This window comes from Narcine bancroftii, chromosome 12, assembly GCF_036971445.1.
Source record: "Narcine bancroftii isolate sNarBan1 chromosome 12, sNarBan1.hap1, whole genome shotgun sequence".
NCBI lineage: Eukaryota > Metazoa > Chordata > Chondrichthyes > Torpediniformes > Narcinidae > Narcine > Narcine bancroftii.
In genome coordinates, this window is record NC_091480.1 from 74,766,829 (window position 1) to 74,793,799 (window position 26,971).

General features: G+C 40.6%; 1 protein-coding gene across 4 annotated transcripts; it reads right to left on the reverse strand.

The window, feature by feature from the left end:
• scrn2 (secernin 2) lies at window positions 1-26,971 on the reverse strand. Of its 4 annotated transcripts, none has more exons than XM_069906870.1 (8): window positions 26,875-26,971; window positions 25,187-25,361; window positions 12,204-12,385; window positions 6,721-6,920; window positions 3,323-3,538; window positions 896-1,061; window positions 348-528; window positions 1-189 (listed from the first exon to the last, which is right to left on the reverse strand). In XM_069906870.1, exons 2-8 carry the CDS (start codon window positions 25,358-25,360, stop codon window positions 31-33), a joined length of 1,278 nt encoding a protein of 425 aa, XP_069762971.1. In that variant the 5' UTR covers window position 25,361; window positions 26,875-26,971; the 3' UTR covers window positions 1-30. The 4 variants fall into 4 exon arrangements, with proteins under 4 accessions (XP_069762971.1, XP_069762970.1, XP_069762973.1 ...); XM_069906869.1 differs by having other exon boundaries at window positions 348-531; XM_069906872.1 differs by having other exon boundaries at window positions 348-531; window positions 878-1,061; window positions 26,875-26,966.

The following is a 26,971-nucleotide window of genomic DNA, read 5'->3' on the forward strand; positions in this document are numbered from 1 at the left end:
TAGGATTTGCAAAGTAACACTCAAGAATGTTTATTTGTAAAACTTGATCTCTGTGTCCACACAATCAAAGAACAGATCTGCCATTTCTTCTGGGTCAAAGGATCCTCCACTAGACAACATGTTCTTGATGGCTTGTAGTGCCTGCATCTCGAGGTTCTTCATGGTCTGGCACAACTTTACACCTTGCTCCTGAAAGGAAATAAGAATATTTCTCATCTTTTGAAAAAAATTTAAAGTATGCTGGGGAACTAACAACATCCAATAATAAGATCTGCTATTCCAGCACCAAAGTCTCAGGATTATTGGAGCTTTACTGGAGTTCTTTCCCAAATTAAAACCAACAGTACCTGCCCACTCTCCATTGCAGCTTCAGCACACTGATGAACCTTGTACAATTCATGTCTGCGATCCTGCTTGCTCTGGAATCGAGGCTGCTTCCTGACAGGATCATCATGACCATAATATGGAGAAATCACCATGGGAACTGGTGTTACATCATCAATGAAGATAAAGGGCTTGAAGACAGATCTGCTATTAAAAGAAATATGACAGACATAACGCAAAGGGAAAGAGCAAGTGGTAGAACTAAATCAAAACATCCTCCCTTCATACACAAGAATATTGGCTTACAAAGCATTTTTTTAAAAATTTCTACCCCTCCAACATTGACATTACCACTTTGCTTCGACTAATTTTTGAGGTTTGCACATTAAGGCAATCCTGATGAGAGGTGTAACATTACAAAGTAGGATATTAAATGCCAGGATAAAAGGCAGATTCCATCAATGCTACACTTTAATGCACTGGCACTAAGCTCTGAACTGAGAAAATACCCACTACGTGCATGTCAAGGAAAGGTGTTGCGGAGAGTGTTTACCAACACTGGGTTATTGACCTTGAAGGGTCAGGGGTTGCAGTAAAGAAATGCACGCAAGGCAAGTCATCCTCTTGAGGCAGGATTGACACCATACTGCCTGTGGTACAGAAGGCTTCAGAATCCATGCAGATGCCACTCTCCTTATCGCGAAGGATGTCCATGATAGTTTCTACTCCAATGCTACCTGCAGTGAGATAATAAAAACTTTTGTTTGTTGAAGACATGCAGCTTTTTGCATTTTCATTGCATTGTTTCTGGATCTGCAGTCAAGATGAGCAAATAATCAATAGTTCCAATGTTGTGATACCACACTCTCTCATTGGCACGTTGTGCCGCAATGCATCCGGACTATGAAATGCTTGCAGAGACGCATCAAGACTATTTCACCTCACAGACTCCTAACTTTACCAAGCTCATGGACAAATGCATGGCAACACCACAGCCTGAAGCCACACACCATGTCACTTATGTCAGCGGTGTGCAAACTATTGGAGAGGATTCTCATGGACAGGATTTGTGAGCATTTCAAGAAGGGATTTCAAGCATTTCAAGAAGTCTTCTCAGGGATAGCCAGCATGAGTTTGTGAGGGGAAGGTCATGCATCACGAGCCTAATTGAGTTTTTTGAGGAGACAACAAAATAAATTGATGAAGGTGAAGTGGGAGACATGATGCATATGAATTTTAGTAAGGCATTTGACAAGGTCCCTCACGAGAATCTCGCTCAGAAAGTCACAAAGCCTGGGATCCATGGCAACTTGGCTGTGTGGATTCAGAATTGGGTTGCCTGTAGCAAGCAGAGAGTTCACAGAATGTATTCTGCCTGGAGGTCAGTGACTAGTGGAGTTCTGCAGGGATCTGTTCTGGGACCCCTACACTTGGTGATTTTTATAAATGACCCTAATGAAGAAATGGAAGGATGGGTCAGTAAGTTTGCAGATGATACAAAGGTTACAGGAGTTGTGGATAGTGTTGAAGGTTACTGTAGGTTACAAAAGGATATCGGCAGGATGGAAAGATGGGCAGAGAAGGAGTTCAATCTGGTTAAGTGTGAGATGCTGCATTTTTGAAGGTCAACCTGAAGACTGAGTACAGGATTAATGGTAGGATACTTAACAGTGTGGAGGAACGTAGGGAGCTTGGGGTCCAAATTCATACATCTCTCAAAGTTGCCGCACAGGTTGATAGGATAGTTAAGAAGGCCTATGGGATGCTGGGCTTTATTAGTCAGGGGAGTGAATTCAAGAATCATGTTGTCATTCTACAAATCTCTGGGGAGAATGCTTTGAATATTGTGTTCTGTTCTGGTCACCTCATTACAGGAAGGATATGGAAGTTATGGAGAGGGTGCAGAGGAGATTTACCAGGATATTCCCTGGATTGGAAAATCTCTTACGAGGCTAGGTTAGCAGAGCTACAGTGTTTCTCTTTGAAACATAGAATAGAGGTCAACAAGATTCTGAGAGGCATAGACAAGGTAGATAGCCAGCACCTTTTTCCTAGGGTGGGAGTAGCAAACAAGAGGACATCTTTACAAAGTGAAGGGAGGAAAGTTTAGGGGAGACATCAGGGGGATTTTTTTTTAATGCACAGAGTTATGGGTGGTTGGAATGCCTTGCCAGGGGTGGTGGTGGAGGCTAAAACTAAGGGTGTTCAAGAGCTTCTTAGACAGGCACATGGATGACAGAAAAATAGAGGGTTATGAGGTAGGGTTTAGTTTTTTTTATGTTGGTGGGAATATACTGTGTAGGTCAGCACAACATCGACAGCTGAAGGATGTGAACCTTGCTTTAGTGTTCTATGTTCTATCCTGTGCCGTTTTGGTTGCTAACCTACAGTAAAGATATCCATAAGGTTTAAAGATAGCAGAGAAAATTTACAAGGATTTTGCCGGCACTTGACGAGCCGAATTATATGGTTGAACAAGTTAGGACTTTATTCCTGGAGCATCAGAGAGTGAGGGGAGATTTGATACAGGTTAAAAAAAAATATTGATAGGCTAAATGCAACCAGGCTTTTTCTATAGGTTATGTGAGACAAGAACTAGAAGACCTGGGTTAAGGGTGAAAGGTTTAAGTGGAACATTAGGGGAACATCTTCACTCAGAGGATGGAGAGAGTGCGGAATGAGCTGCCAGCAAAGGCAGGTTCAATTTTGACATTTAAGAATGGATAGGAACTTGGATGGGAGAGATATGGTCTGAGTGTAGGTCGATGGAATGAGGCAGAATAAATATTTCAGCACAGACTAGATAGACTGAAGGGCCTGTTTCTGGAGACGTAGTGTTCTGTGGTTCTATTTGCTTCATAGAAGACAACAGATAGTCAATTCTGCATTGCTGTGCACAAAGTCTAAATATATTTTCACCTTATCAAGTTTTACCTCAACCTCATTCCAATTTGACCATACAATAATAAATTGCCTTTTGAGCTCACGGATCATTCACCTTCTTGTTTTTGAAGCAGCTTCTGGCCTTCAGCATAACGAGCCTTTGCAGCCTCCATTCTCACTGGTGGGTTATTCAGAGAGAAAACCTGGGAGAAGTTGAACTCTTCCTCACCATTCCACCATCCCTGACTCTGGGCATAATTCCGAAGGTCAGGATGCTCCACATTGATCTTCGTGGTGATGGTCAGCTGATTGGAAATATTTTTGGCACCTTCTGTTAAGTACAAAGAGCACAACAGCATATAGGCACTGGGTGATTTCTTGAGAGAGTACAGGCTACAATACTGAATGAGCTTTGGCTTAATTCTCTACTTAGTCACATGGGGTACATTTCTGCAAGTACCATCCACCCTCTGGTTAGACTCCTTCTTTAGCAATGACTTTTCTCTGAGAGAGCAGTTAATTCATTACATCACAGCTCCCCTGATGAAAATTAAAACAAAAATGCAGATAATGGAAATCTGAAGTGGAAATAGAAAATGCAGGAAACACGCAGCAGAACAGTCAGGATCTATGGAATCAGAATGAAAGATGTTAAGTCATCTATTCTGTATTTACTTGATAAATTTTTTTTTCGAGATTTGAATAAAATGGTTAGGGAGTTTTTATGGAGGGGTAAATTTTCGAGTGTAGCTTTGAATAAATTAACTTGGAAATATGAGTTAGGGGGAACTACGTTTACCACATTTTCAAAATTATTATGAAGCAGCCCAACTTAAATGTATTAGTTCATTGATGGATTTGGTACGGCCTCCTAGTTGGGCTAAAATTGAGATGGCAAGTATTTCTGAATTTGAAATACATCAATTTTTGTTTAGGTGGAACATAAATTTGTTACAACAATATAATGTGCCTATACTAAAACATTTAATGAAGTTAATAATGTTAAATAGATGCTGCCCAACCTAGTGAGTGTTTCCTGAATTTTCCATTTTAATTGATACACACAATTTTGTCTTTAGTCATATCCTTCCATACTCATCATGGCTTAGTCAGTTAATTAACAATGACTCTGGTGCTTTAGCTCTATTTTCCTCTTTTACAAGAATGCATGATAATGTCAATTCTTCTGAACCCCAGGCAAGATCAATCAATTCAGAGATCAGGTGCAGATGAGGGTAATTCCGAACATGAAATTCCCTTTTATTGCTATTTTTGGAATGAGTGGATCAATGGACTTAATTTTGACTCCATCTCAATCCCATGGTTGCTTTTGCTTCCCTGATTGCTCGAAGGCTTATTTTGCTGCGGTGGAAAGATTTTGTCCCTCCCACGCAGACACAATGGTTATTGGATTTGATGGCATCCCTTTGATAGCATCCCTTTCTCTAGAGAAAATTAGGGGTTCAACTACTAAAACGAGTATTTTTTTTTCTCTTTGGGGTTCAGTTATTTTCAAAATGTATAGATTGATTATTTTTGGTCTTTATTAATTTATTTCTTTGTTTCTTTTTTCTGCACCTATTAGTATTGAAACCAGTAATTGACACCTGACTTTGCTAGAAATTGCTCAGATAAAAGGTGGGTTTAGAAATTAGATTAGTAATAGGTGAGTTTTCTTTTTAAAAAAAAAATCAGTCACATGGATCATATGTCAGTATCTTGTTTATTGATTTTTTTCTCAAGAAACCAATAAAGAGATTGGAAAAGGAAAAAAAAAAATTTAGACATAGCACAGTAACAGGCCCTTTAAGCCCACGAGCCTGTGCCACCCAATTGGCCTACAACCCCTGGTATGTTTTAAATGGTGGGAGGAAACTGGAGCATCCAGGAAAAACCCACGCAGACATGGGGAGAACAAACAAACTCCTTACAGACAGTGCAGGACTCGAACCACAGTCCCATTCGCTGCCACTATAACAGCATTGCACAAACCACTACGCTAACCATACCGCCCCTAAAAGGATTGTTCAATAAAGTCTGCAGATGCTGGGGTCAAGTGCAATGAACAAACGTACTGGAGAAACTCAGCGGTCACACAACATCCGTAGGAATAGATGCTGTGTGACTTGGTGAGTTTCTCCAGCACGTTTGTATATTGCATTTAGAAAGGCATGCTGGTTTCAACCTGAAAATGGAACTCAACCTTCCTACAGCCACGATGCAATTTCCAGATTCCAGACGGTGAGAAATACAGAACGGAATGTAGATTGAGTGCATGATCGATATCTGATATTGTCAGTTGTAGATGGTACACAAATAAAAATGAATGATCTAACTGGTTAAAATTTGCAGGATTGCAATGATAAAGTCACATACCCATGTAAATGAGCTCACTGGAGGACAGCCAACATCAGAAAGAAATGTCATCATCATATCCCTCAGCTACAAGTTGGAAAGGTTATGGTAAGCAATTTATTTGCAAATCCAACTGTACAACATGAAGTTTTGAAACAATGGAACCAATTTTACCACACCATGGTCAAACAGAGTAATAATCTGTTCCCTAAGATTCCAGTTTTAAATGACCCAATTAAGAAAATACATTTCTAGACCCTATAAAAGCTTCAGAATAAGTTAATAAAAAAAATTAAACTAAGCAACATAGTAGATGATCAAAGCCTCCTGGTGGCTTAGTCACTTGAAAGAACAATTGGCCATACAGTATTAAGGACCATTCTTAGGTCACAAGAACAGACCAAGAATATATTACGGATGAAGGGAGGCCAAGACAAATAGTTTTCTGAAATTTGTGGGAGAAAAATTATTATCTTTTGTAAATAAATAGATTAACTTGGTTATTTTAATTAGGCAATCTGACACAAGACATTTGGCATTTTTATTAATGATACTATTTGCAATCATGCATTACACTTGTTTCATTAAAGCATCAGAAAGAGGCTTGCATTTCCCATGAATGGCAGCACATTGGTGCTGTTACAGAACTGATGCCTCATAGCTTCAGCAGACTGGGTTCAATCCTGAAATCCAGCTGAGTGTGTGGAGTTTGCACATTCTCTCCAAGATTGCATAGGGATTTGCCAGGTGCCTCAGTTTCTACTCATCCCAAAGATGTGTGGATTGGCAAGTTTTGTTGCCCTAGAATCTTGTTATGGGAGGCAGTTGAAGCACATTTTGGGAAAGAAATAAGAAAATATAAAAATGAAATTAAATACAAAATTAGGGCAAATAGGTGTTTAATTGTTGGCACTGTATCATTTAGCTAAAGACCTACACTGTCGTGTTTGCCTCAAAAATGAATTGTTAGTTTGTGAAGTGTGTGTCTGTGTGTATATATGTATTTACATACACATATTGAATTTTGCTTTGGTACCGCAGATGTCATCTCAATATGGTAATTGTAGAGCACTGACAGGAGGCATTCTTAAAATTGCATTATTGACAAAAAATTGAACACTCTCAAATAGTTTTTCAATTTCTTTCACCGCAGTTAACCTGTAATTTGCTGAGCAGCCCAGTATCTCCCAGATGTTTCCAGTACCCAGGCCTCTCTTCGGTCCACAATTAGAAACGTATTATAGTAGCTGAATGCTTCCACAGACTCCTTGCAGTTCCCTCCCTGGCCATAATGCTCCACCAGAGAGGTAATGACATCCAGAGCCTCTTTAGCAGTGGAACCTCTCTCCAGGCCAAGCCTAACAGAAGAGGAGGAAAATAGGAATGAAGAGGAAGATGGTAAAATTTGTACCGTTTAGAAAACTAGCAAATATTTGCCAAATCCTCCTTTGGGGAGAATCCTGTATGTCAAGCTCATCATAAAGTCTCATACATTCATGCATTCTAATGATACCACTGTGATAAGTTCTTAAAACACTTGTTTTCAAATTGGATTTTTCACATGCTTGAAACTCATCTTTCATTTGTTTTTAATGAACGTGATAATTAATTTCAAATTATTTAATGACAAGTAACAGTGGATTAATGACCTTGTATTGCCATGGTGAGCTGTGAAATTAAATACATCTGATCATTCATGGCTAGAAACAAAACTGAAACTCTAAACAACTGATTTGCTATTGCTCTTTACAAAGAGAACTTGATATTCCTTATACAGTACTGTGTTACGTGAACATCTCCACATCCACACTATGAATTAGTCTGCATTTGTTTTTTAAAAAAATGCATTTTTTCAATACAAGAAAAATAAATATCAAAACCTAATTGATAATGAATGTAAGTAAATTGACCGTGCAATACAGAGAGAACAAAAAGAAAATCAATAAAGTGCACCAGCAAGAGCTCTTAAATGAGTCCCTGATTGAGATGGTCATTGAGGCGACTGATGACGGAGGGGTAGCAGCTGTTCCTGAACCTGGTGGTACAAGTCCTGTGGCACAGAAACTGCTTTCTTGATGGTAGCAACGAGAGCAAAGCGTGTTCTGGGTGGTGTGGGTCTTTGATGATTGCTGCTGCCCTCCGACGGCAGCATTCCCTGTAGATGTACTCAGAAGTAAGGAAGGTTTTGCCTGTGATGTCCTAGGCTGCATCCACTACCTTTTGGAGGGCTTTGTGCTTGGGGTATTGGTATTCCCATACCAGACCGTGATGTCAGCACACTTTCCACCATACCTCTGCCGAAATTTGCCTGAGTTTCTAGTGTCATACAAAACCTCCACAAACTCCTAAGGAAGTAAAGGCACTGACGTGCTTTCTTCATGATGAATAAGCATCGTGAATACACGTGTCCTGCATTTTCCTTATTTCTTGCAGAAACTCCAGCAATTTCTGCTCTGCCATCCTCCCTGCTGGTGTGACATTCCAATTAACTTTTGTCAGTTGTTCTCCCATTCCTCTGTAGTCCCCTTTATTCTGAACCTTTAGGGGTATTTAAGAGACTCTTAGCCAGGCTCATGGATGGAAGAAAAATAGAGGTTACAGGATATGAAGAGTTTTGTACTTTTTTTTAAAAATAAAGAAATATATGGGTCAGTTGAACATCGAAGGCCGAAGGACCTGTATTGAGCTGTAGTGTTCTATGATCTATCACGTAAGCATTCTACAAATTCTCTCTTGAGATCCAGTACCAATCTGGTTTTCCCAATGAACTTTCATGTTAAAATCCACCATGACTACCATATCAAGTCAAGTTTATTGTAATCTGAATGTACAAGTACAACCTGAAGAAACAGCATTCTCTAATCCTTGATGCAAAATATGCAGATATAACACACATACAGACAAATAACTGATATGCAGGACAAGTATTTTATCTATACAAATAGATAAATATTGTTTTGTACAAATAAGAGTCTCGGATGGTTAGTGTGAGCAGTTCCTTTGGTTGTTCAGCATTCTCACTGCCCTTGAGAAGAATATCATTGCCCTTCTGTCACACCTTTTCTGTTTGCTGTTGTAATTTGTTGTTCATATCCTGGCTACTGTATCTTTTTGCCCTTGCCATTTCTTAACTCATCCCACAATGAGTCTACATCTTCTGATCCTACGTCACTTCTTTCATATGATTTAATGTCATTCCTTACCAACAGAGCCACCCACCTCCTCTGCTTACCTGCCTATCCTTTCGATACAATGTGTATCCTTGGGTAATCAGCTCCCAATGACATCCATCCTTTAGCCAAGTCTCTGTGATGGCCACAACATCATACCTGCCAATCTGTAGCTGTACTACAAGGTCAACTACTTTATTTCTTGTGCTGCGTGCATTTAAATATAAAACCTTCAGCCCTCTGTCTGTCACATTTTAAAAATTTTTTTACTGCGTCTTTGTTGCAACCCATCCCCATAAATGAAAATTTGCCCTTTCTACCTGCCTTATACACAAACTCCCTACCAGCTTTCTCTACTTGCGCGCCCACTTTGGTTCCCACCCCTCTGTCAATCTAGTTTAAACCTCTCCCAATAGCATAGGACTAACACCATGAAGGGAAAGGCATCAGATGCATGGGAATACCATCCCTACATTTACATGTCTAAATCTCAGAAGTCCCTACCTAGCAGAAGGTGCAAGGTAGTGGTCCACTGACACCTTTGAATGACAAAAAGTCCTGCAAAAAAAAGTATAAATTATATTAAAAAATATAACTGTGGTGTCTTTTAAGGGAGATCTTAAAGGGAAAATACTGACTCACATTGTAATCAGCAAAGAACAGTTTTAAGGAGTAAAACACAGGATTCTGTTGACACCATGGTTATGTGAAAAAGCACACAAATGCAGGAGAAACTCAGCAGATCAAACAGTGCCTTTATGTCGCAAAGGTAAAGATACATCACCAATGGTTTGGGCTTGAGCACTTCATCAAGGTATGGGGGAACATGAGAGATGTCTGAACAAAAGGGGGAAGGGGGTTGGTGAGGGTGGGAGATGATAGGTGAAAGAGTCTAGGCTAGGTGGAGAGAGAAAGGAAGTAGGAACTAGAATGACTAGTTAAAAGGGGGGTGGGTGGGAGGGGGAAAAAGGCAAGTTGATGACTGGAATGCAGTGAATTCACTGTTCATGCCCTGGGGCTGGAGAGTCCCCAGATGAAAAAATGAGGTGTGCTCCTCCAATCTCCGGGTGGTCAGGATGGGGTAGTCTGAAAGGCCATGGACAGACACGTGAACTTGAGAGTGTGACTCAGAATTGAAATGGTTGGCTATGGGGAGGTCGCTTTTGTTGTGGACAAAGAGGAGGTGCTGGGTGAAGTGATCTCATAATCTGCAACCAGTCTCTCTAATGTAGAGAAGGCCACAGAGGGTGCACCGGATGCAGTAAGTTCTTTGGAGGTACAGGTGAGGTGTTCCTTCACCTGAAAGGTCTGTTTGGTACCTCAGATCGTGGTGAGGGAGGAGGTGTGGGTGCAAGTATTACACCTTCTATGACCACAGTGGGGGCACGATGGGTGGGGAGGGAAGAGTGCACAAGGGAGACACAGAGGGAGTGGTCCCTATGGAAGGCTGAGAGGGGAAGAGAAGGAAAAATGTGTCTGGTGCTGGGGTCCTGTAATAAGTACTGGAAATTCTCATGGATAATGTGTTGGATACGGAGGCTGGTGGGATGGTAGGTGAGGACGAAGGGGATTCTGTATTTATTGTTTCTAGGGGTGGGGGAGCTAGGGCAGAGGAGCAGGGAATGGAGAAGATGCGGGTGAGGGCCGAGTTAATAGTGGTGGAGGGGAAGCCACCTTTATGGAAGAAGGCAGACATTTCAGAGTCTCTGGACTGGAAGAGACGGAAAAATTGCGGCAGAGACGGAAAAATTGAGAAAAGGGGATGGAGTCCTTGCAGGGGACAGGGTGTGAGGACGTGTAGTCCAGGTAGTTGTGGGAGTTAGAGGGTTTGTAATAAATATCTGTTGAGAGTCTGTCTCCCAAGATGGAAACCAAGAGATCCAGAAAAGGGAGAGAGTCATCAGAGATGGACCAGGTGAGTTTGAAGTCAGGGTGGAAATTGGCCGCCAAATTTATGAAATTGACGAGCTCATCACGGGTGCATGAGGCCACCCTGATGTACTCATTGATGTACTGGAGGAAGAGTTAGGGGGTCTTGCCTGTGTAGGCTTGTAGCATGTTTTGCTCCACAAAACCAACAAACAGGCAGACATAGCTAGGACCCATGTGGGTACCCATGGCTACTCCTTTAATCTGGAGGTAGTGGGATGAGTTGAAGGAAGCAACAACCTGTACCAATAAAGAACTCATTTACTGTGTCCAGTGCACCCTCTGTGGCCTTCTCTACATTGGAGAGACCAGTTGCAGATTAGGAGATCACTTCACCCAGCACCTCCTCTCTATCTGCAACAAAAGTGACCTCCCTGTAGCCAACTATTTCCATTCTGAGTCACACTCTCAAGCTCTCATGTCTGTCCATGCCCTTTCACACAACCCCATTCTGACCACCTGCAGACTGGAGGAACAACACTTCATTTTCCATCTAACCCTCTAACCCCAGGGCATGAACATTGAATTCATTGCATTCGACTAATCAGCATGCGTTTTCCCCCTTCCCCTCCCCCTTTAACTAGTTATTCCAGTTCCTACTTCCTTTCTCTCTCCACCTAGCCTAGATTCAACCCCCCCCCCATCTGCCCTCCTGTGGTCCTTCCCCCCCTCCCCACCACATATCATCTCCCATCCTCACCACCCCCCACTTCTCTCCCCCCCCCCCCCCCCCCCCCCCACCGTGGTGAAAGAAATTTACATAAATTTATGGACTGGCCAGCCTGAACCTGCCTGACCTTCCCTAACCCCTCCCTTGGTTCCTCCCCGGATTTCCCAATAAAGGCTGGCGAGCCCGGACTTTCCCCCTCTTGTTCCTATACCTGGAACCTGGCCAAGTAGTGTATCAGTAATACCAGGTTTTTGGTAATTAAAGTTGTTTAATCACTCCATCATGTCAATGTGATTATTGTGTGCACCACAACCCCCCTTCCTGCAGTCCCCCTCCCCCCACCTATCATCTCCCACCCTTGCCACCCACCCTTCCCCATTTTGTTCGGACATCTCTCATGTTCCCCCACACCTTGATGAAGGGCTCAAGCCTGAACATTGGTGATGTAACTTTACCTTTGCTACATAAAGGTACTGTTTGATCTGCTAAGTTTTTCCAGCATTGGTGTGTTTTTTTTCAAGAACTGTTTTAAACTCTTTTTAGACTACTTTTTAAAGTAACACTCCTGATGAATTTCTCAGCCTGCGGGCTTCGTCCCAGAGGTGGAGGGGGTCTAGCGCCATCTCAGCGCGGGCTCCTGGGACTCATGGTCAGCCGGTATTACAGAGATAATTTGAACATGAAGCCCCGCCCCCTGGCTGCCACTAAAACAACCAACTATAATTTAGCATGGACCAAAGGGCCTGTTTCTCTCCTGCAGTGTTTTATGGGTTATTTTCTTTGTGGGGAAAAAAAATCAAATTGCATTGTAATTCCTATTTTAAACTAAGAACTTAATGCCAAACAATACAAATTAGAACAGATGCTTCTACCTGACAAGGTCCATTCCAAGCAGTGCTTCGTTCTCATTGGTAGGCTCTTTGGTCCACACAGCCTCATTGCCAATGCAGACACTGTGCTCATTGGCACCCATTTCCGCTCCCCACAACCAGGCTGGGCGACTGAGGATCACTGCGTGAGTTTTCTCCACCTGGTTGATTTCAATGTACGTGCACTGTTCAATAAAATACAGGACAGAAACAAATAATGGTCATTCTTTGCTTTTGTGAAATAGGTATACAAACAATAGGATCCATGAATTACAACATTGCAATCTCCTATAAAAACTGAGTCTCTGGAGATCCAGTCTGATTGTGTTGTTTACGGTTAAATGATTCTTTTTGGTTGTAGAGAGAGAGAAAAACAATGGAGCGATCCAGAACAAGAAAATATAAGCTTAAAATCAGCTCTTTTAGCCACCATGTTAGGAAACAGGTCTTTATACAAAGGGTAATGGAAGTTAGGAATTTACCTCCAAAAAAACCTATAGGGGCCCAAAAGCTAATGGAACATTTTAGAGCTTGAGAGTATTAGGAATCTAGAACCAAGGCAAATAGACATGTGTGGAAAGACCAACTAAATGGAAGCAGTTTGAGAATAAATAAAAAACTTGTTTCTATACTCATGCATTGTTTAAATTAAGTCAATACAGGTGTACCATTGTAGCTAGATGTTCACTGGAGAATGTTGGAAAAAGTTACATCATACATTCTAAAAATGAACACTCAGTGAAGAGGATACATAGACCTCCCTTGTACAATTGTTAGAGTTGTAAGATAAAACAGCTCTTTCTGTAGACACACTGGTCTAGAGGGAACTTGAATAGGATTAACTGTGGACTCCATACATTTCTCAGTGAAACACAAAAGTCTGCAGACATTGTGATTACAATAAAAACACAGAAATGTTGGAGGAACTCAGCCGGTCTTGCAGACTCCAGAGGAGTTAAAGATATCAGAATCAGAATTGAAGTTCGGTGTTTTGCCTCAGCATCATAGCGCAAACGTTCACATTATAACCATCTTACAGCATTAGTATAAAAAAAAAGTAGTGGACGAAAAGTAAGGCAGTGTTTTTGGTTCATTGGTTATTCAGGAATCTGATGGCAGCGGGGAAACTGTCCTTGTGCCACTGAGTGCTCGTCTTTAGGCTTCTGTACCTTTCCCCCGATGGTAGCAGAGTGAAGAGGGCATGGCCTGGGTGGTGGGGGGGGGGGGTTCTTTGAGAATAGAGGTTGCTTTTTTAAGAAAGCACCTCATGTAGATGTCCTCGATGGAGTGAAATCTGGTGCCTGTGAAGTCGCAGGCCGAGTTGACAACCCTCTGGAATTCATTCTTGTCCTAAGAGTTGGCACCTCCATATCAGGCAGTGGTGCAACCAGCCAGAGTGCTCTTCACAGTACACCTGTGGAGGTTTATGAGAGTCTTCGATGACATACTGAACCTCCTCAGACACCTCACAAAGTATAGCCGCTGGTGAGCCTTCTTTCTGATTTCATCAACGTGGAGGCTCCAAGACAGATCCTCGGAGATGTTGACACCCAGGAATTTGAAGTTCTTGACCCTCTCCACTATTGATCCCTCGATGAGGACTGGGTCACATTCCCCTGACGTCCTCCTGAAGTCCACAATCATCTCCTTGGTTTTGCTGACGTTGAGTGCAAGGTTGTTGTCGTTACACCATTCAACTTAGTTGATCTATGCTTCCTCATTGCCATTTGTGATCCTGCCGAAAACTATGGTGTCATCAATAAACTTGTAGATGGCATTAGAATTGTGCCTGGCCACACAGTCGTGGTTGTATAATGAGTAGAGCAGTGGGCTAAGTACGCATCCTTGGGGTGCACCTGCGTTGAAGATCAGTGAGGAGGAGACGTTGTTCCCAATTTGTACTGTCTGTGGTCTTCCAAAGAGAAAGTCAAGGATCTAGTTGCAGACGAAGATACAGAGGCCTAGAGTTTGTAGCTTCTTGATCAGCACTGAGGGAATAATGGTATTGTTGGTCGACCTGTAGTCCATGAAGAGTAGCCATATGTATGAATTGCTATTTTTGAGGTGATCCAGAGTTGAGTGGAGAGTCAGTGATATTGCATCTGTTGTGGAGAGATTGTGACGATAGGCGAATTGTAGTAGGTAGTGGTTAGCACAATACCTATTACAGTGCCAGTGACCCGGGTTCGAATCTGATGTCTTCTGCCAGCATTTCCAATGTCCTCCCCATGTCTGCTTGGGTTTCTCCTGTGGGCTCTGATTTCCTCCCACCTTCCAAAACATACAGGATTGTCGCTGAAATTGAGCAACATGGGTTTAAATGGCCAGAACCTGTAACTATTTGGGGTGGCACAGTTGGTTAGGTGGTTAGCACCACACCTTTACAACATCAGTGGTCGGGACTGAGTTCAAATCTTGCCCTGTCTGTAAGGATTTGAATGATCTCCTCATACCTGCGTGGGTTTCCCCGGAGGCTCCGGTTTCCTCCCACCGGGGGTTGTAGGTTAATTGGGTGTAAATTGGGCGGTACAGACTAGTGGTCAGAAATTGCCTGTTACCATGCATTGTCTCAAAAAAATATTTTCGGACCCAAGCCCTTCTTCAGGGTAAAAGCAAAGAACAGGAAGGCTTATTCCTTGAAGAAGGGCTTAGACCCAAAATGCCAGTAATATATCTGGATGCTGTGAGATCAGTTGAATTCCTCCAGCAATTCTGGATGTGCTTTTCTTCCCCCCCCATACATTTCTCTGCTCCATTAACTTTAGTCAGTGACGGGCGGGCGTGGACATGTGAAGGACTGAGACGTGTTTTGATCGAGCACTCTGTGAAGAGTATTAAAAAGACAAAATCTTAAAATTAAGATTTTTTTTCACTTAAAAAAAAAGGACAAAACATGTACTAGAAACCAAGGCAGCCGAGAACAAAAATTGAGGAAGTTTCTACTCAGCCAGGAACATCGAGCTGTGGACACAGGCAGAGCTGGGGAGTCGGGACAATAACTAAATATTAACCTGGAGAAAATGGAAAACTTTAGTAATCAATTTGTAGGCATCAAAAATGTAATAAGAGACATGACTGAAAGGATGACTGAAATTAAAGAAATTGTTGAGGACTTAATGGAAAGAATGAACCAAGCCGAAGTACACTTGGCTAAAAGCTTTGGAGAAAGATACGAAGCAATGGGAGTCGGACAGACAAGATCTGCTGGACAAAAATCGACCATATGGAGAATTTTAGCAGACAAAATAATGTTCAAATTATTGGTCTGAAAGAAGGAATTGAGGGAAGAGATCCTGTGAACTTCTTTGAAATGTGGATCCCACGTGTGCTGGGAGAAGACAAATTCAGAGAAAAATTACATATTGAAAGGGCTCACCGGACCCTCAGACCCAGGAGAGCTGGTGATTCGCAACCACGACTGGTTCTGCTGACTTTTGAGTTACCAGGAACGGGACACAATTCTGGGAGCAGCATATGAACACTCTAAGCAAAATAATGGTCCGCCCAAGATTGATCATGAAAAAGTGCTATTTTTTCAATATTCTAGTCCTACTTTGATTAAGGAAGGAGTTTAACAATGTAAAAAAAAATTGCGTTCCAAAAAGTTGAAATATTCAATGATATGCCCTGTGACTGAGGGTTGAAGCAGCAGAAGGTAATCGGCAATTTTTCAAGACTAAGAATGAGGTGGAAGACTTCCTGCGAGGTTTATGAAAAGGCTGAGGTTACCAAAGAAGAATACTGTGAAGAATGTTTACAATGAGACTGTAAAAGTTTTAAAAAAAACTGTCTTGTATATATTGTTGAAAGTAAATTTTATTGAAATGTTCACAGAGAGCTCAGGAAAGAGAGAAAACATGGGAAAAGTAGTAGCAAGGGGAAGACTCCAGTCTAAGGGGGAGAATGACACCCAGAGAGGAGTATCTATAAAAGATGGTGATAAAGGAAGGGGTTCTTCTTCCTTGAGGGATTCCATGGACTTTTGTTGGGGGCTTTCAGGGTTTCCAGTTTACATCATCGTCAGGGCAGGGACATTGTATGTGGGTTTTTTTTTAAAGGGGAAAGATCACTATTATTTAAACAATCAAAAAGGTTTTATTGTTAAACAATATTTGTTTGAAAATCTATGTGGATAGAACATTATGATTTCTTAGTCTTAATGTTAATGGGATAAATGGGTCGGTGAAAAGGAAGAGGGTCTTGGAACACCTAAAAAATGAAAGGCAGATATAGACGTTCTACAAGAAACACATCTTACTAAATCAGAACATGCTAAGTGTTAGGTCTGCTTTGTTCATGAATGAGTGAGACAAACACCAGGCTGAGTCGAAATCAGGGTTCTTTGTTCTTTATTACCGGATTGTAACACTTGCGACTAAACATGTTAGTCGGAGAATGCATTCTGCCGTTATCAGCAAAATGGTGATTTTTTATACCCTTGGATATGTGCTTAGAACATCATCATATCATTACTTGTCCAATGACTAAAACTGTTGCTATCCTTTCCCTGCTAGCTTCCTGCCTCTCAATCCATCAATGTCTCTCTTATCTTGTAAGTACAAGGATGCATTTACATCTTGTTACAGCCCTGTACAGGGCAGGGTAACTCCTTACACATTCCCATCTCATGATGTTTTACCTTACATAAGTTAAAAAGAAGATGTGTCGAACAAGTAAGACAAGTCTTCATTTGGCTCAAAAGCAAGAGTAGCAGCAATTCTAATTAATTAAAAATATACCAATAATAATAGAAGAGACACTGACTGACCAAGCCAGAAGATCTGTAATGACACATTATGCAGAATCATGGACTTTTATGAATATCTATGGACCACATTATGATGATGAAGTTTATATGAAGGATATCTAATTAAAAACAGCAGAGGGGATATGAGATATACTAATCAGAGGAGATTTCAATTTCTGTCTTGATCCAATATTGGATAAAGCTGCAAAAACAACACCATCATTTATGAAGGATTTAAATTTGATTGATATATGTAGGCAGCCTAACCCTGTAGAAAGAGACTATTCGCTCTACTCAATGGTACATGACTCACATACAAGAGTTGATTTGTTTTTAATGTCTTCCTGGTTAAAAAGTAGAGTGGTAAAAACAGAATATTTGGTGAAACTTTTATCAGATCATTTGCCATTAACTTTAACTAATGTAATCATTGAAAATCAAGAAAGTGTGTATAGATGGCATCTCAATGCCACACTGTTGAATAGGAAGGACTTTTGTGAGTTTATTAAGAGACAGAATTATTTTGTGAAACTAATCTTGCTTCTACTGATAATAGCTTTTTAATATGGGAATCACTTAAAGGTTATCTAAGAGGACAAATTATTTCTTATACAAAAAATCTTGAGAAAATATGCTACAGAGTTGAATGGTCTAGAGAAAGATATAACAAAATTAGAAAAAAATTCAGAGAACAGGGTCAAAGAAAAATATAGATTATTAGAGAATAAAAATCTGAAATATAATGCATCATAAATGTATAGAACAGAAGGAAAAAATGATATTAAAAACCAAATAAAAATATTATGAATTAGAAGAACGGGTACAAAGTTTTATCTTGGCAGGTAAAGGCAGAAGAGTCATCTAGATTGATAAGTGCAATAAAAACAGAGGCTGATATTATATAATCAAAAAGAAATAAACAATACTTTTAGACAACATTATACAAAACTATTTAAATCAGAACTATTAGGAGATGAAAATGAGATGGACAAATTTGTAACAAATGTTGAACTTCCAAAATTAGAAGATAGAGAATGAATTGATTTAGCTGCCTCTTTCACAAGAGAAGAAATTGATAAAGCCTTGGGTACTTTACAAGCTAACAAATCTCTGGAGGAAGATGGGTTTCTGCCAAAGTTCTATAGACAATTTAAAGATTTATTGATACCTATGATGGATGTATTGGACTGGGCAGTGGAGACCCAGACCCTCCTGGAATCTTTCTCAACTGCTATAATTACAGTGCTACCAAAGAAAGGTAGAGATCGCATCATATCACTCTTCAATGCTGATAATAAAATGTTGGCAAGGCATTAGCTAATAGACTGGGTAATATCTACCAAGATTAATACATGCAGATCAGGTGGGATTTTTAAAAGGAAGACATTCTTCAAATAGTCTAAGTTCTTTGGCTTGGCTTCGCGGACGAAGATTTATGGAGGGGGTAAAAAAAGTCCACGTCAGCTGCAGGCTCGTTTGTGGCTGACCAGTCCGATGCGGGACAGGCAGACACGATTGCAGCGGTTGCAAGGGAAAATTGGTTGGTTGGGGTTGGGGTTGGGGTTGGGTGTTGGGTTTTTCCTCCTTTGCCTTTTGTCAGTGAGGTGGGCTCTGCGGTCTTCTTCAAAGGAGGCTGCTGCCCGCCAAACTGTGAGGCGCCAAGATGCACGGTTTGAGGCGTTATCAGCCCACTGGCGGTGGTCAATGTGGCGTTCATCCGAAGGCTTGCCAGACCAGTAGAGTGTGTAGCCCGCGCCGCGTTCTTGGAGGCTGCCTACATCTGCCAGGCGGATAGACCATTTAATATAATGCATATGTCAAAATCAAAGTTGAATCAAAGTATAACCATCTCCCTTGATCAGTGATTTTCAAACTGCCCCTCAAACTCACATTCCACCTTAAACAATCCCTTTATCATAAATGCTCTGTGATTAGTAAGGGATTGCTCAAGATGGTAAGTGAGTGGGAAGGGAGGGTTGAGAATCACTACTCTGGACCCAATTGTTACTGAAATATTTTGTGTGAGAAAAATTGTTATTGGCCCATTTCCTTTGGAGTTATGAAACTGTGCACATAAGAAGTCAACTAGGTATGATTAAAATAGTGGTTTTCAAACTTTTTCTTTCCTCTCACATACCACCTTAAGCAATCCCTTACTAATCATACTAATCATCTCGTATTATATGGCGAGCTCTCCACTGGCCACCGTGACAGAGGTGCACCAAAGAAAAGGTACAAGGACTGCCTAAAGAAATCTCTTGGTGCCTGCCACATTGACCACCGCCAGTGGGCTGATAACGCCTCAAACCGTGCATCTTGGCGCCTCACAGTTTGGCGGGCAGCAGCCTCCTTTGAAGAAGACCGCAGAGCCCACCTCACTGACAAAAGGCAAAGGAGGAAAAACCCAACACCCAACCCCAACCAACCAATTTTCCCTTGCAACCGCTGCAATCGTGTCTGCCTGTCCCGCATCGGACTGGTCAGCCACAAACGAGCCTGCAGCTGACGTGGACTTTTTACCCCCTCCATAAATCTTCGTCCGCGAAGCCAAGCCAAAGAAAAACTAATCATAGAGCACTTATAACAAAGGGATTGCTTAAGGTGGAATGTAAGTGTGTATGTGTGGGGGGGGGGGTGTTGAAAACCACTGTCCTAGATGCAGAAAAATAACCAATTAGAATGGTCTTTCCTATTTAAAATATTGAAAAAATTCGATATAGGCAGAAAATTTATGAATTGAACTCTATCATAAATTACAAGCCAAAATTATAACTAAGAATCAGATATCAATGGTTTTTCCCCTTGAGTAGATTAAGTGGTCAGGGATATCCTCTGACCCCAGCACTTTTTATCTGAGCTTTTGAGCCTCTGGTGGAGATTATATTGAGAAATCAGGATATTAAGGGCTTCAAAGTTGGACAGGAATATTTGTCTGACCTGGCTGAATCCTTGATAAAATTACAAACAATATTAGAAAACTATGGTTGAATATCAGGTTATAAAATAAATATGGAAAAGATTGAGATAATCCATTGAAGAATTTTGATTATGAAAGATATCAAAAAGGTAGCAGATTTAAATGGAAGATCGATGGAATCAAATATTTGGAAATAAAGATAGAAAATAATTTACAGAATTTATACAAATTTAATTACACTATTCTTTTAGAAAAAAACAGAAATATTTATAGAAATGGAAAGACCTGCCGATTACTTTAGTGAAAAGAGTAAATTGTATTAAAATGAAGATGATGCCAAGATTATAGTATCTTTTTCAATTGTTACCTATTGCACTACCTAAAAATGTCTAAATTATTAAATAATTACATAAGGCAATTCCTATGGAATAACAAAGTGCTGAAAATTTGATTGGAAAAGCTAACATGGGACTGTAAACCAGGAGGACTTAGGCTCCCGGATTTTAAGAGTTCTATTTATCAGTACAAACAATATTTTTATCATTTTTCTTCGAAGGAGACAGTACCCCCTCCCCCCCACCTACCTACCTCTTGGATTCAATAAAAGGAGACAGCAAAGGACTTTATTTATGAGTGGAATGTTGTTAATAACAAAAAAGATGGATATGATTAGAAAATGGCAAGAAATAAATGAGTGCATGGAAAAAAACATGGATATCATTAAGGACCCCATTATGTAAAAATGTTGCTCTCTATGAACCTAGGTAACAAAATATTGAATTCATGGTGTGATAAAGGAATTATTGTTATGTGGAGGGATCTCTTATGTCTTTTGAACAATTAAGAAATAATTAAGGATTAGCTAATGGGGCTTTCTTTTGTTTTCTCCAGCTAAGATTGTTCCTAAAAGAAAGATGGGAGCCAAACTTGGCCCCACCTGAAATTAGTGAACTGGAACAAATCATTTGGCTGGGGAAGACACCTAAATTTATAACTAAGTTTTACTATGCTCTCCAGAATGAAAGTGCAAAACTAAGTTTACACAGATCAAGAGAGAATGGGAGTCGGATCTAGGTGTTGCAATAATGGAAAGATGCTGGTCTGATTGGTGTTTGGATAGCATAATGTCAATTATAAATTCAAGATAGAGATTAGTGCAATATTATTTCCTATACCAATTATATCTCACACCACAGAAATTACATAAATCAAAATCTGAAATATCAGAGATGTGTTTTAGGTGTGGGACAGAAAGAGGAACTTTGTACATGCTATGTGGTCGTGTGTGAAGGTGAATCCTTTCTGGCAGGATAATACTGAAATACTAACAAGGATAACAGGGGTGGCCTTCACGGATGTCACAGAGCTTTATATTTTGGGCAACTTCACTGAAATAAGTAATAAACTAAATTCCAAATTTTATTTGTTAAAATAGCCTTAGCAGTGGCTAAGAAATGTATTGCGAATACTTGGAAATATAGTACAATGGAATGCTGAGATGAATAGTGGTATACCTATAGAAAAAATGATATACAACTAAAACAACAAATATGACATTGATTAAGATGTGGCAGCCATATTTGGATCATATAGGTGCCCAATTGTAATTATAAATATAATAATTAAAAAGGATAATAATAAATGCTGCTCTAGTATAAATGTAAGTGACTTCCCCATTGAGATTTAATTTTTTTTTATTAAAACGGTCACCATAAATGTGAGCCCTGAAGGTTTGGATTTATATTGTGAAAAGGGAGGGGGGGGGGGGGAAAGGGTTGTTTTGGTTTGTTTTGATTTTTTTTGTAAGAATATATATACACACACACACACTTTGATATTAGAGAGTTTACTATATTATATTTATATAAAAAAACAAAATATTCAAAAAAAACTTTAGTCAGTAGGTGGGGAGGTGAGAGGAAGACCTCACATTCTTGACTAATGAATGGTCACAACTGACAAACCTTATGGCACTGTTTTTTTTTCCTTTTAAAATATTTTATTGATTTTAATAAAGAACTTATACAAGCAAAAAGGGTACAATTCAATAAGATAGTATGGACAGTTACATAAGCTAAATAAGATATTCTGTATATCACTAACAGACATAAATTGTAAATTATATCCATAATTCATATTCTAAATAGTATATACCTTTTTTTAAAAAACCTAATAATACAAAAAAGGAGGAAAGAATAAAATAGTAGTAGAGGAGAAAAACCTCAACCTCCTTTACTGAACCACATTGCCAGATGTTATATTGAACTGGTATTAAAAGAAAAACGAAGGTGAAAAAATATAAGGAATGTGGAAAAGATACAAGTCGGACAATTTAATTACATTGGAGTAAAATTATAAAGTAAGATAGTGAGTCATAAATGACCCCCATAACTTCTGGAATCCTATATCTGAATTATTAATTGAATAACTAATCTTTTCCATATTCAAACAGGACATGATGTCACGCGACCCCTGACCATGAGTAGGTGGGGCAGAATCCTTCCATTTAAGTAAAATCACACATCTCACCAAAGGAGAGGCGAAAGAAATGGCGCGACTCTGAACCAGAGACAAAGAAGAATCATTCCCTCCTGTTGTGCCGAAGAGGCCACCAAAGGGTTCGGTGTTAAATCTATATTAAAAATTTTTGATAAAGTGTGTAAAACCTCTCTCCAGTATGTTTCTAGACTAGGACAAGTCCAGAGCATACAAATTAATGACGCTTCTCTGCTCTTACACCTATCACACCAGGGAGTCATATCGGAATAATAGTGAGATGATTTAGCCTTAGACAAATGTGCTCCATGTACCACTTTGAATTGTAATAGACAATGGCGAGTTATTCATTAAGAGCTATTAACCAAATTAAGCATTGTGTCCAAATCGACATCCATGGCAGTGTTAATGAAACAATTAGAAAATATTTGGTGCAATGGCCCAACAAATTCTACCTTCACCTCACAACAAAGCATAATTACTTTGACCTTGATGTTGAAATTAATTGTCTGAAATTAGAAGAATCATCTCTTCTCTAGTGTTATTAATTTTCCCAATTCTATGACAGGAAAAGGCACCAATTAAGTGCACAGGAAATCTGTACCATGTAATCTTTCATATAGCAAAATTAAAAGCTATGCATGCCTCAGAACAAAGAATAATAAACTATTCTCAACTGGTAATGGAGGATTGAACTATTGCCAGAGAATAAGATACATAGAAAATTATAGCATTACAAAGGATCTCTATTGAGAGCTATCAATACATCAAAACCTTGAAAATACTACGTGCTTGTACTTTATTGTTCAACATTCTCACTGCAAATTCCTGTTATTACCCCAAACAGATATTTTATTTTCCTCTAATCTAGTGGGAAGAGAATTTTTGAACATATTAAGTATTCATCCAGTAATGTAACTCACATTAACTGCCATGAATCCATGATTCTCCAAGATCATTCTTCAGAGAATGTGAAGAGATATTGTTTGGATATTAAGTGTCAATAACATTTTACAGCTAACTTTATACTTCTGAAACAATATGAAAAAAGGTTAGACTCAACAAATCTCTTCCCCTCCCCCTCCCTCCCCACCTTGGCTTCCATTCAAGTGTCAGCTTGTTCAAAAAATTGCATTTCTCACAAAGTAATGTATAATGTACCTAATGTGGCTCAGTCCACCTGTATACATGATCAAATTCATATCCCTGTCAAACTCCCTCACATTCTTTCTCGCAAGGCTCTGTAAGCACAGATTAGATTCCAGGTACATTAAAAATCTCCATTATCCAGAATTCAAGCATCAACAAAAAAGGTTAAGGAAATAAACAGATAAATAAAATGTAAGATAGATAAGAATAAATAAAAAATAAATAAAAATTTAAAATAGTAAAATTAATGTTCTCCAAAGCAACACACAAGCCCTCAGTAAAGATGGGAGCAAACTTTCAGCCGGCAGATCATCCCGACCATGCCTTGCCCACAGCAGCTGTTTGAATAAAGTTTCACTAAAGTTGTTTGAATACACCCAGGATGAAGAGCCGGCCAATGCCACTCACCATTGAGGCGTCTCTCCCAAAGTGTCTCCCTATCCCTGCCTAGTAAATTTTTATCTTTATTAGTATATTAGTAAGGCTTTTTCTCTAAACCTGGGGAAAGGGGTGGGGTGGGGGAGTTAATTATGATGGTGGCAGTTAGCGTAGCAGTTAGCATAACGCTATTACAGAGCCAGCGACCGGGGTTTGAATTTAAATTTTGTAAGTTACGGGAATTACCTGATTAAAATGAACTTGACATAATTAAGGTCTACAATACTGATTATTTTTCAAATTACTTTACGTTTCGCACTGTCTTTTGTTTTTTTTTTGAAAATAACTGTTTATTCTTAACACATTAGTTAAGCATTGTAAAGTGTGTTTCAGGCAACCAGGAAATTCACATATCCGGCATCCGCAATCCCCATAGGTGCTGGATACTGGGGATTTTGTTGTGTATATATGCAAATGAAAAATAATCATCTTTTTCAACTTGCAAATTAGATGCAATAGTAAAAATTTTCGATGAAGGGTTTTCAGCCCGAAATGTCAACTGTCTAGTGCTTTCTATGAATGCTGCCTGACCCTGCTGAAATTCTCCAGCACTTCGTGCATGTTGCTTCAGTTTCCCTGCATCTGCAGACTTGTTTACCCAATAGTGAAAATTCTTGGTTTTCGCAGTCTTTTTGCAAAGGTAAATGTTTCGTGATAAATGTCTGTGCAAAGCCTTCCACTTTAATTTTAATCATGGGATTCGGAGATGGAGAAAAATCCCAAGGTAATCGCCTTAAACTGGCCATTCGTGAATTAGGCACTTCTTCATAGAAGGTTACATATTTTTGGAACGTTCAGATGGCTGCACCTTTAAACTCATCATGAGTATCTGCAAGGCTTGGTCCCAATAGTCCACTGATCTCAATTATTGGGACAGTAGGGAATCCGGTTCAGGCAGAAAAATAAATTTGAGTTATAGGATTATTGCCTTTACTGAGCGGCAGAGGGAGACATGCAGTCCACTTCTATTTCTTATGATCAAATGCCTCCACTATGCTGCCTGAGCCATTAATCTGACCTCACCTCCATCTGATACAAATGTGGGTTTATTCTTTGCTTTTTGTGAAATAGACACAAGGGAAGAAGAAATAAAGGGCATCAATTCCATGCCAATCTATTTGTCAATGCTGGCAGCCCAATGACATGTAATTTTTGGTTTATAATCAATGTCCGGCTCCTCACAAACATGGAACTCATGAATCCAATGCTGCAGTTGACATGTAGCATCCACACTCTTACCTCTACCTTGGAGCCTTTTGCATGCTCGGCTGCAGGAAAGTAGACCACTTCCTGGACTTCCTCCCGTGGTCTGTCTGAATTTTTCCCAAAAATCACTTCTTTCCTTTCAGTGGCCGGTGGGAGAGCAACAAAGCAGTCACAAGACGAGGGAACACAGAGGGCGCTTTCTGCCATTCTGCATAGAAGGGAGATATCACACCAAAGTCTGTATTACCTACAGGCATGGGATTTAGAACACAAGGCTTTTTTCATTTGCACTCCCTTCTCCAGGACAGTCATTATTCCTTCAAGGTCCCTGACTTAAAACGGTTGAATCCTCTGCAACAAAGGAGTATCTCAGGGTGATACAATAGCAAAGTTGGGCAATATCAATCCTACCATGTCATCAACATCAAGATGAATTTGTAAATTAATTTCAGAATTACAATTCCACCTAATTTTGGAAATTTACTGGAGAATGAATGGTTTCCTCACACTAGGGGATAATATGGCCACAGTACATTTTACACTCTCTACCGCACACCTGCATAGTACTTGTACACATAATCAACCCTCATCCCAAAACTTCCTCACTTTATCATTTGCTCTCAGTTCGCCAAGGCAACTACAATCAGAACATCCAAGTGCAACAAGAAACAAAGCAGAATCACGCTTCCAACTGCTGGACCCGACCCTGTGAAGGCAACGATAATTATTAGCCCTATTTCCACTGGCAGCCCAAGTTAATTCGCTGTACAGCATCCCGGGAGAGGAAGCCGCCTGTGCTGTTTCCACTGGGCCACCTTTAACCAGGACACTTGCCACTGAACACACAACTCATCCCCGGGGATAGGAGAGTCTCCCCTCAACTGGAAACACTGGTTTCATGGGATAGGAGTCGGGGTCGAGGCTGTCAATGCCTGGCGTGCTAATTGTTTTCCTTTTCCCACTGGACCCCGTCCCGGATAATTCTCCGCCCATGTCACCAAACAACGTTGGAAAATGGTTTATTTAAAATACCGAAATAAAGGTAGTTTATGAACTCTGCGAGCCTCGCCCACTTCAGGTCGGTTCACCCTATTGGACATTGGGCACTTCTGCCGCTGTGGTCGGAAATACAGCAGGTGAAGTAGCCGACACGCAGGGACCCGAGTTCAGGACCGGGTGAATACTCGTTAGGAAACGGCGAAGTACTACCTAAATCTTCTCGGAAGAGCGTAGCACCTCCCACGGGGCAGTCAGTCCCTCCTCGGCGCTGGCCCGGGAGGAGGATCAGCCTTGACTGGAGCAGCAACCACATCTGTGACCTTCTGAAGGAGACAGGCAGCCTGACAGGAGTCAGAAGGGTAATGAACCGGCTCGCAATGGCTACAATAACAGATGTCACTGCAGCTCCCCGGGCCCAATCCATCCGCCACTTCACAGCGGCCCGACTGGATGCCCTTCACCTGGAGCATTGCAAGTCTGCCAGTAGAGCCACAGAAAGGGGCTCAAAGCGACGATGAAATGGAGACAGTAGCGAAACTGTCGAATGGCAACCCCTCTGTCCTGTCACTTCCTTCGATCCACGGCAGTGGGCGATGAGATCTATCCAGGCACTCTGCCATTCAGAAGGCTATAGTTGAGGCCATGCACCACTGGAGGCACGACTTGGCTGGCAATCATTCACTCTGCTGATGGAAAAGAGAGGGTGAGATTGAAGCCCTTACCTCGTTCCGGACGTCCCGACTCCACTCGGATCAGCCCCCCTCTTGGTCAGCTGACGGTCTCCGAATTCAAACCTTTCTCCATTGGCAATTGTGCTGC